The following is a 10,844-nucleotide window of genomic DNA, read 5'->3' as shown; positions in this document are numbered from 1 at the left end:
ATATATGGGCTTGTTTGGTAAGTGAATCCAACTTTTAGGGGAGCCCACTAGTTGGTTTGGGTCAAGTTTGTGCAAGGAAAATTGCCACCAACTGCCAATTTGGTCAAAATTGATTGCTAGATGCCATAAAACGTCTTCAAACGAGTCTGTCAAAGCTGTTTTTTGGTGGAACATAGGAGATTCGACACAAATTCAATGAGATCTCTATCGAATCTAGCAAAGATCTCACAGATTCAGCAAGATCTCCACCAGATCTAGTGGAGTTATTACCGAATCTGTGAAAAACAGTGATAAAGCTTGCTCACGACAAAGGGAAGAGGGTAACAATGTACTCGACTGTCGGATCAGGTTTCTTGGGTCTCAAATAGCAAAATCTACCACTCGACCTGCCGCCCTTAGGTGTTGAAGATGTAAGCTCGCCATCAATTGCCTCCAGGCTTAAATCGAGTTCATTCAGGTTTGGGTGGCTTTGCGTTGGATGGATTCTTTGGATGCCAGTTCGGGTTGGACGCCCCTACCAACTTTCAGTTTTCAATTTTTAGTATTTGAAGGTGATTACAAGATTGTTCTTAAAATGTGTTTTCTCAAACCCCAAACACATTTGATCGATTTGGTATGAGCTTTTCACTTAAAAATTGTTTTGAATTTTTCTCCAATGAAAAATTATCACAAACCTAAAAAACCTACCGTGAAAGAGAAGAGACAAACCCAAATCTGATGCTCAGGGTGGTGCTTCGCCACTTAGATCCGTCACACAGGGTGTTTTCTACATCTGACATCGTTGTGGTGCTCCGTCATCCAGATGCAATGCATGGGGTGATCTCTGTTTAGATTTGATGCCACCTTGATGCTCTGTTGCCCAAATCGAATGCTCAAGGTGGTGCTTAGCCACCACCGTCGCTCTAAGAGAGAGAGAGAGAGAGAGAGAGAGAGGGGAATGTGAATGAAATAATAATATATTAATGAATAGTAATCTTGAGTTATGTTTTTTAAAACTGAAAAAACCTCCGGATGTGTTCTCTAAATACATGATTTAAATACTACGAATTGAAAATTGTATTCTAAAAATTGTATTTAGGGTTCTCATGCTAAATATAGTTTTTAAAGTGGGGTCCACATGTTTGACGATTTAAATCACACAAAACTGTTGTCAAATTACCTTAGCAAGCCATTACCAGTCAAATGTCTTGTCCATCCTTCTGTTTGGTTCGCAGGTTTGCAAATTGAGCAGCCCATGAGTTGGCTTGTGCAATTCTTCTTTCTTCTTCTTTTTATTTAAATCTCAGTTGTGTTCTGCTAAGATTTGTAACTTTGGTTCTGGTGGCTACTTCTTTCCCTTTGGTAAAATAATAATAATTTTTCCTTCAAGCAAAAAAGAGAAACCCCTTGATTCATGCATGAATTGAGATTTAGAGCAATACCTATCAAGGGGCGCAAGTGATTTTTTTTTTGAGTGAAAGTGAAAAGTAAACATTCATTCTCATTTCTTGGATCTGGTGAGTGTAAAGTTAATTTTGAAGAATTTTCCACCCATGGCACCAGAACTGAATCCGTAGCATTAGCATGCCACCGGTTCATGGCAGTAACTACTAGACGTGACCAAAGCTGTTTTTTATTGTATTGTAAGAGCACTATCATCAGGTCTCTCAAATGTGCCAAATGCCAAATATTTGGCACATTTGACACACCAAGCACAAAAACAGGCCCTCATCAGGTATGCTAAATGTGCTAAAATTATAGAACATGCTACAGTACGCTCTCATTTTTGAGAGTGTACGGATGGAAATGCTATTTCTGTTTATTGTTTTTTTATTCATCGTTCTCTCTCCTCTCTCATCATTTTGCATTTTTCTCTTCTCTCTCCGTCACTCTCTATCTCTTTCCTCTCAGTCCTCCTTGCTCAAGATCTCTCTCATCTTTGCTCAAGATCTCTTGCCGCCTCACCTCGCTGTCAACCTCCACAGCCTTCATCGCCAACCTCCACAGCCCTTGCCGCCGGCCTTTAGATCTCTTAATCGGGTCGTGGGTGTGATATTTGGGATGAGTTTCGATGTGTGGGTTTTGGGTCATTGATTGATCGATTGGGTTGAGATTTTGGGCCGGTGGTTGTGGCGGTGGTTGGTTGAGTTTTGGGTCGACAATGTTTGTGGCTGTAGTGGGCAGCGATGTTGTGGCTGTAGTAGGTTTTGATGTATGGGTTTTGGGTCATTGATCGATCGGTTGGGTTGGGATTTTGGGCCGGTGGTGGAGTCGTGGTTGTGGCGGTGGTTGGTTGAGTTTTGGGCCGACGGTGTTTGTGGTTGTAGTGGGCAGCGATGTTTGTGGCTGTAGTGGTCCGGTAGTGTTTGTTGAAGATTTTGAGTTTCTTTTTCTTTTTCTTTTCTTTTTTGTTGAGGTTTTTTGATTTGGAATTTGTTGGAGATCCAGTGATTGTGATTTGGGCCGGAATTTGTTATAGTTTGTGGAGGTTGATTTGCCGTTGGTGGTGATTTGCCGTTGCCGTTGGTGGTTTGTGGAGGTTGATTGTGATTGTAGTTTAATTGTTGGAGTTTGTTTAATATTATTTAATGTGTAGGAAATATTATTTTAATGTATAGAATTGAAGTATAGAACATCTGATAAATGATATGTTGTAAAATGATGTTTTAAAATGATAAAGTGAGTTTTTGATGTGTCAAAATGGCATTTTTTTTAGAGAGCTGATGAGAATGCTCTAAGGGATCCAACATAGAGGCGAAGTAGCAGCTGTACCTTCTTCCTTTCCATTTAGAAAGACAAGCTTTGCGGGGATTTTATGGGTGTTCCAATGCCAATCATTTCTGGCACTTGCCCAGATTGGTTTATCTACTAGCTTATGTTATGAAGTTGAGATCAATAGAATAGGTGAATGAGTTGCCATCTCACATGGCTAAGCCTAAGAGTAGTTCACTAGGGTGAAAATTGTGCTTCCTAACCCTTCCGAGTGCATGAAATTTACCCAAGTATACAACTTTAGATTATATAGGAAGGCTGCTGTGCTCTGTTCACCAGAAATGTTTTAGCGCCACGCCACTGTATGTTTGCAAGGCCGCAATGATGCATTTGCATTACCTTCTCTTATGTTTCAAAACTTAATATTTCCAATTATTTTCTCCCATAAATAACAAGTTATCTTACATTAACAGAAAATCAAATTCTTTGAAAAAGTGCAGTACCATGCACTTCACTTGATGATACCTAGCTTTACATTTCTAAAAGGAACGTTTTGACTGGGCATGGCTATAATTGGTAATGGCCTGTGAATATATTTCGCCTGAACCATTTATAACCCCCTGTTTAGATTCAGCCTAATGTTTCCAAACTTGGTTTATGGAAGTGTTGAACATATTTTAAATACACCGCTTGCTTTGATTACCGAACTCAGGAACAGCTTTGGTATGAGCCAGCAGCAGCTCAGGAGTTCATCAATTCATTTGGCTAAAGTGCAACACAATCCTTGCAAAGAGATATCTGTTATGTTCAAAGAAATGTTGAATGCGCTTTAACTTTAAACCTTACCTCCAGTCTACTTACAGATGCACCAAACTCAAGCCTACAACCTATAGGACTGTGCCATGCTTTCGTACTCATAAAATCTAAAGTAGGCATACAGTTTTCTATCTCATAAAATCAAGATCCAAAGAAGAGCTCATGACACAAAACACCAAACCCTAACAATATAGTAAAAACTTCTGCTCCTTTGCGAAAGAAATGAAAGAATGTGCTGCCCTATTATTACCTAAAAGAGAAAGGTGTAAAACTTTGAAGTGTTGTCAGCAATCAAATAAGAATTAGCCTACCTTCAAACTACAAAAACATGGCCACCACACAACGTGCAGTAGCTCACTATAACTAATATGCCTAGAAATTCATTAGTGAAATCCAATACTTCTTCCTTTTTCTTTCTTTTCCCTAGAATAAGAGAGCAGGCATTCAGAACTTTCAGCAACCAAGATTTTATACCTTGTCTAGCACTCAGGCAGCAGCCTGCACAGGACCATCTGATCTGAAACCCCGACCACGTCCACGGCCTCTTCCCCTGCCTCTTCCACGCCCTGCAAGAGTCAAAAATGGTTTGATTTAGAAAAAAAGTACCTAAAAAGAGTATAACATAATTTGACATACAAATGGCAAGAAAAAATAATGACAAAACCATATTGCACATACACAAAATTTTGGCAAATTCAATCAACACATACATTGATAAGTAACATTATTATATTGTTATTAGGTCCACTGGAGGCCAAACGGCTCTATGAGCTATATAACAGAATGTAGGCTTCTCCTGAGTCGTTACAGCACTGAAATGCACTTAAAGCTCAGAGGCCCAAGTACTTTGCTTGGTAGAAGCGAAGCTCATTTACTGAATCATTAAAATTTATTACTATTGAGACTTCAAGGAAGTAATATGGATTGATTTATTATAAATACACTTTTTTTCAAAAAAAAAAAAATTATTATTCTTGAGATTTTCTGGTTTTATTGATTATATTTTGATTCAACAGATACTTCATTTAATCATAACTATCCTAGTTATGCATCTTTATAGGCACAAGAGGATCATTTTTTTAAGAGTAGTGCCAAAGCAACAAACCTTTTTACAACACTTTTACAAACTATTAAAGTGGCAAATTCTTACTGGTTCTCATCTGGTCCCACCACTGACATCACTTTTCCACTTATCAATAATTACTCACTACATCAGCAGTTTGTAAAAAATTTTGAAAAAAAGTTTGCAACTTCAACATTTTCCTTTTTTCCATAAGTAAATAGTGGCGGAGATGGGATTCGAACAATAGACATTGGGGACCACAACAACCATCATCACCACTAGGCTATCACTTGAACCCCATAGGCACAAGGGGATCATATAAAATGTCATGTTTAAATTTTATATTACTATATTATTATCATATTATCCATTGGTAATTATTTTCAGATTTACTATATAAATTTTAAGAAATTGAAATAACTCAAATAAAATTTGAACCAACACATTTTTTGAAATATTGCACAATATATTTTAACTAATAGACAAAATATTTTACTATTTTGGTTTATCAACTTCTATTTTTTTTATTTTTTTATCACAAGCTATGAATCTTTTAATAAAGATTATTATATAATATATTTGAAAAATGTGTGCTTTAATTCAATCAGCCATGTGCTTACGCTTTGTGCCTAGGCTTCAAAAGGTCTATGCACATAAAGCTTTTACCAACACTAGGCTTCTCCCTTCCCTTAAACCCCTGCACATTCATTGCCACATCTTTTTGTGAAAAAACAAACGGGAAAATAGACACATAAATCCGTATTTCTCTATACTTCAAATTTTATAATTTGTTAACCATGTATTAGATTTATAATTTGTAAACCATGCATGTAATATGAGATTTACAATGGCCAAGAGCCTTGTAGCTCAATTAACATCTAACGGAAATGTCTAGGGTTTAAATCCCTCCTCCCCCATAGTAAACAATGCATTTATCATAAAAATGTATACAAGGTTTACAATGTATATTGTAATTTTACTTGAGTCGAAATAACATCATAATCATTTTGCTAATATTATAAAAGTTTATTTTTTGATAAGTATTTTGCTAATATTATAAAAGTTAATTATGCCAAATCTAGACAACTTGTGGCTACAACTCACAAATATTATGCATCAATACCATCCGTATCAAGCTTAAAGTCAAAAAAATGAAAAGAATGAAATGAGTACTGAATACGCTTTTTCATGCGCGGGTGTTCACTTGTGAGTTGTGAGATGATTAAGCTTTAAAACTTTGCTATTTCTTCCCTATTTAATGGGATTTTATATATTAAATTAAAATTTTTAAAAATCACAAATATTATGCACCAATACATCTGTATCAAGCTTAAACCAAAAACAAGGAAAAGAATGAAATAAGTACTGATTAGGCTTTTTCACGTGCGGGTGGTCACTTGTGACTTGTGAGATGATTAAGCTTTAAAACTTTGTTATTTCTTCCCTATTTAATGGGATTATATATTAAATTAACAATTAAAAAAAAAATCTATTAAGTAACATTAGTGAAGCATACCGCGGCCTTGTGCAGGGGCTGGCCCACCTCCATAGTTATTCCCATAGTTATTATAACCACCAAAATCCTGTTGAAAAATCCCACCACCATAGCCCCTTCCACGCCCACGATAGCCACGACTTCTTCCATGGCCTCGACCTCTACCTCCATACCCTCGCCCACCATCAAAGCCACCATCTCCATTATACTCCACAACTCCATTGTTAAAATTCCCTGTACATAAAATAAATCACAGTCGATATCATTTCATCAGAAAATCGAGTTAATAGCTAATTCATAAGTCAACTATTTATTTTTGTGTGTGCATGTGTGCGCACGTGAGATATACTGATGTGTTATTGATAACTAAAAACTGTTCCAGGCTGCCAAAGAGCAAATGGCAGTTCTCTAGGAAGAAAATTTTCTTGACAAAATATAAACATGAACGAGAACTTTATTACTCCATTAAAGACAAAAAATAAACCACCGAATCTCAATGTGAAACCATTGATTGCTTCATAGACTATCAGCCTCAGCCATTTCAATTTTCGAGACTTCAAAGGCAAAAGGAAGAAATGAACACAGAGAAGTTCCTCAAGAAAATTTTTCACTTTTAACATATTAGGACAGGAAAAAAAAACTATTATATTTTAGGCAATTATAGGCAGACAATGATTGACAAGATTGCAGACATCTGCCATAGACCCAACAGAACAAACTGGTTTTGCATGCAGAAAACATCAGAATAATACATTGACAATCTATTTCTAAAAGGATGCACACCATATTCATTTTACGAGCCCTCAATGCAAGGGGCCAAAAACGAAAACCAATTAACAGTAATGAAACATTCATATTACCTGCTCAACATTTGGCCATTTATTTTTTGATGATGAAGAACCCAGAGATCATGCAGAGTTTCCTGTCGTTTTACCCAGTTAAACCCCAGACCCATGTAACATGCCCACATCACATGGATTAGGTAAGTCATTCAAACCTTAGACTTGGAGGGAGCATACCACCAAGCCCAAGGCCCAGACCACATGAGCCAAACCCTAGGGGTTAACATTTGGCCATTTATTAACTGTTTTGAGTGCTGTTTAGTTGGATGTCCACAGATGGCATGTTTAAATAGTCGTTTGAAGTATTGGACTCTATATTCTTTATTTCAAATTTAGGGGGACACTAAAGTTAACAACCCGTTTGCTTATCTCTTTCTACTTATATTTTTGATGAAATTTTATTTACTGATAAAAATATATACTTATCATTACTGTAAAATCTAGAGAGTTAAATAGATTTTGGTAATATTTGAAATACATTTAAAAGAATCATAGATAAGAATTAAAATTTTCTTTTTATTCCCATTGTATCTCTAACCATTATAAAATCAGTATTGAAGAGTCCCTATCAAAAACTTCCAACATTTTGACATTGACAACCTTAACTCTAAGCTATAAGATAGGATAAGGTGGTAAATAACTTATATGCATACATATATAAGTACATATTTCATTAAAACATGGAGAGGTGCAACCCATGTACACAGTATGTATACAAGGGGTGGTAAATAACTTAATTATCAATATGGCACTAGTGGCACTAAGTCAAGCAGAATGGTGAAAAGCAGTTACAACCTCAGTTAAGATAATTCGACAAAACTAGCCAGAAAAAAAATGATTAAAACCATGCACACCCTATTAAAATAACATATACCCAAACATTTGCAATCAGCAACAAGTCAAAATCCATTCACTTGTGCGCTAGGTCTAACATAACATGCTTCAAAGGATTCATAACTCAAACCAGAAATTCCACAACTAGTTAAAATTTAAGTCCAAAAAATTAAAGAATCAAACAAAGAAAAAAAATAAAAAAGCAGGAAAAAGTAGAATATCATTATCAAGCATCATTGCAGAGTAATATATCTAACCTCTTCCTCTGCCCCTTCCTCGACCACCACGTCCTCTACCACGCATGCTAGGAGAGCCCTCTAATTCCTCAAGAACAAGTAACATTAATTAATAGGCTTTAAAAGGATTAAAATCATATAAAAATATTAATGCTTTACCTCCTTCATACTCATATTCAGTCCAGGGCCTAACTTGATCAACCGGAATAGGTGGTTGGTACCTGGAGCATTATACATAAGTAATCCAATGATAACCAAGAGGGCACAGACATTAAAAAAAATACAAAATAAATAATACGTTGACAATAGTTACTTTCCTAAAGAACACAATGTTGAGTATGACAATCAATCGTACAGATGTATATAGTGGGAACAGGGTTTCACCAGGAACTATAGTAGCTCACAATAAACTACTTTCACATCATCAATATTCTTTTAAAGTCCCATATGCTCTTCAAAGCCCAAGAAAGTCAAAGCAATGGTCACCTGACTTATCTGAAATGTGTCCATAATTTTCTATTATTGCTAAGATATCTTGTGTCATTGACTCTATAGATCCATTTACAATTCTTAAGTTTCAAACACTTGTGTTGAACTTAAAATATATATATATATATATATATATATATATATACATATCAAGTCCTACAATCAGCATATAATCAAAAACAGAACAAGAAGAACAGTATTTTTTTTAAAAATAAGGTCAAGTCAGTATCCACCATAATAAATATAATGTAATTACTCTAAAATTCAAAACTATAACAAGCCTGAAAGTGAGTTTACACTTCACTCCAGAGGCTGAAAATATTAATCATTAAAGTTTTTAAGGATCTAGGGGATTTGGCTAGATCTTAGGGTGGTGATGGGTGAAGGGTTAGATATGAGATCTTGATGAGAAAAGATGCTAGGGTTTCAAGGGAATGAGATCAGGATTTGGTTAGCATGAGAATGGTGGGATGATTGTATGAATATGGTGAGTGATGGAATGGGTTGTGACTTCTTCAGGAGAGTCACATTTTTCAAAGTGAGACTACTTGGAGAGAGTCTCAAATCTCCAAGCAAGCCCTGCAATAGTCTAGGAAATAAGTTTATTAGTCCACATATCTCAAATAAGCGATTACATGGATCTATTTAAACAACTCATGCTCTAATTATGTTGGCCACACATGGCTCACTCCCATTGGTTGGCCTTTCTAACACATGATAAAGATGAATAATTGCATAGGCTCCTAACTGATCCTAAAAAACATGCAAGTGCTTAATTAATTCATGCGTGCGCTAGAATTAATCAACTCTGACTAACTATTAAAATTGAACTCAATTAATCACAATCACTTGTATTAACCCTAATATGAGCTCTAAAACTCAAGCCAACCAGTTGGAACAAGTCTCTTGTCCCAAGGAAACTGTTGTATTTGGAAGCCTTCTGAGCTTCAATGGCAGCTCAGCACTTAAAGTGAGTCCTCAAGTGTCAATTTGAGTGTTCTGAATGCCAAACAGAACTTGCAGTCTTCTTTTTTGAGTCGGCTTGAGTTCTAACATGGTCCTAGCATATGCAAAAGGTAATTTTGTGTGTGTGTGTGTGTGTGTGTGTGTGAGAGAGAGAGAGAGAGAGAGAGAAAGGAGACATTGAATTGTATCTAAAGCTTTTTGGTTAACATACCCTGTGGAGGATGTATCTAGTTCCTTCTTGGACAAAGTAATTGTTATAATTGATACATGGCGAGTAGTTTCCAGGCTGCATTGTTCAGGTTCAACAGCCATCAAAATAATTAATAATTTTATTATCAAGCAGAAGAGGAATCAATGAATTTTTTTTTTTTTTTTAAATGATGGATAGGAGGAGAGCATGATATGATTCTTACGGAAGAAGTCCCTCTTCTAGCGGCTCCCACACATCAGTTATATCAGTAGAACCAATTGCAGTATTCTGATGAAGACCAGCGATTCTTCGCTGGAAAAGAAAAATAAAATAAAAACAAACACATTTGCAAGCAGGCACTAAATACTAGAGGGTAAGGGAAGCCTACCTTAATCAATTCAGCAATCATCACAGTTTTGTTGATGGCTCTGCCCATGGCTTTCAGAGAAATTTCATTAGATCCTTTCTCCTGTTTAAAGAAAGAGACATCAAATGAAAAACAGTAAGATAAAAACATTGAATTTTATTTATTTATTATTATTTCTCCAGCAATGGCTAACATTTCTAGACCTGGAGTAGAGTGGTGGCATAGGTAATGTAGTTCCTCATCCTGCCCTGAGTGGTGATGCGAATCTCGTTCTCGTTCATTGGCGTCTCCGCTCTCGGCTTCTCCACCCTCTGATACCGATCCATCTGCACAGATCGCATGAAACGTAAAATCTCAAGAAAGGTTTAGGGTTAGGGTTTGAGATTAATTACCTTGAAAGAAGAAAGAGTCTCTGAAAGAATGAATGATATTCCTTTTTTTTTCTTTTTTTTTCTTTATACGAGTAACTAAACTAACTAGAGAGAGAGAGAATGATTTTAATTTTTAAAGGAGAGAGAGATTGATAGGTAGGGCTTACGATGGCGGTCGTTTCGGCAATGAGACCGCCTTATTAAACTCACTCGCAGGAGCAGTGCAGATGATTTTCCCTTTCTTTCACGGCAACGGGGACATACCTGTATTTTCCTACCTTTCCTTTTTCTTTTTCACACGCAATTTTTTGAATCCCTTCCCTGCCCATTTATTTATTTAATTTTTTTTTAACAGTAGTTTGGGAAATAGATTGGATTAAACATTTGATTTGACCACTTAGCTTATCACCAACGGGTTTATTGGTTGAAGATATGGAAGTGTTTGCTAACAATTTTGTAAGATTGTTGTATTCTTATATTTAGA

The 10,844-nt window shown here is 36.1% G+C and overlaps 1 protein-coding gene across 3 annotated transcripts; it reads right to left on the bottom strand.

The window, feature by feature from the left end:
• Positions 1-703: 703 nt before the first annotated feature.
• LOC115977877 (ribonuclease P protein subunit p25-like) lies at positions 704-10,608 on the bottom strand. 3 transcript variants are annotated; one of them, XM_031099904.1, is made up of 10 exons: positions 10,528-10,608; positions 10,193-10,315; positions 10,011-10,091; positions 9,846-9,934; positions 9,644-9,718; positions 8,137-8,198; positions 7,999-8,058; positions 6,087-6,299; positions 3,982-4,073; positions 704-902 (listed from the first exon to the last, which is right to left on the bottom strand). In XM_031099904.1, exons 2-9 carry the CDS (start codon positions 10,313-10,315, stop codon positions 3,994-3,996), a joined length of 783 nt encoding a protein of 260 aa, XP_030955764.1. In that variant the 5' UTR covers positions 10,528-10,608; the 3' UTR covers positions 704-902; positions 3,982-3,993. The 3 variants fall into 3 exon arrangements, with proteins under 3 accessions (XP_030955764.1, XP_030955763.1, XP_030955762.1); XM_031099903.1 differs by lacking the exon at positions 704-902 and adding an exon at positions 3,508-3,757; XM_031099902.1 differs by lacking the exons at positions 704-902; positions 10,528-10,608 and adding an exon at positions 10,382-10,425 and having other exon boundaries at positions 3,825-4,073.
• Positions 10,609-10,844: the final 236 nt, after the last annotated feature.

Source organism: Quercus lobata, chromosome 2, assembly GCF_001633185.2.
Source record: "Quercus lobata isolate SW786 chromosome 2, ValleyOak3.0 Primary Assembly, whole genome shotgun sequence".
NCBI lineage: Eukaryota > Viridiplantae > Streptophyta > Magnoliopsida > Fagales > Fagaceae > Quercus > Quercus lobata.
Note: the sequence above shows the minus strand (reverse complement) of the source record. Positions and strands in the feature narration are given on the sequence as shown.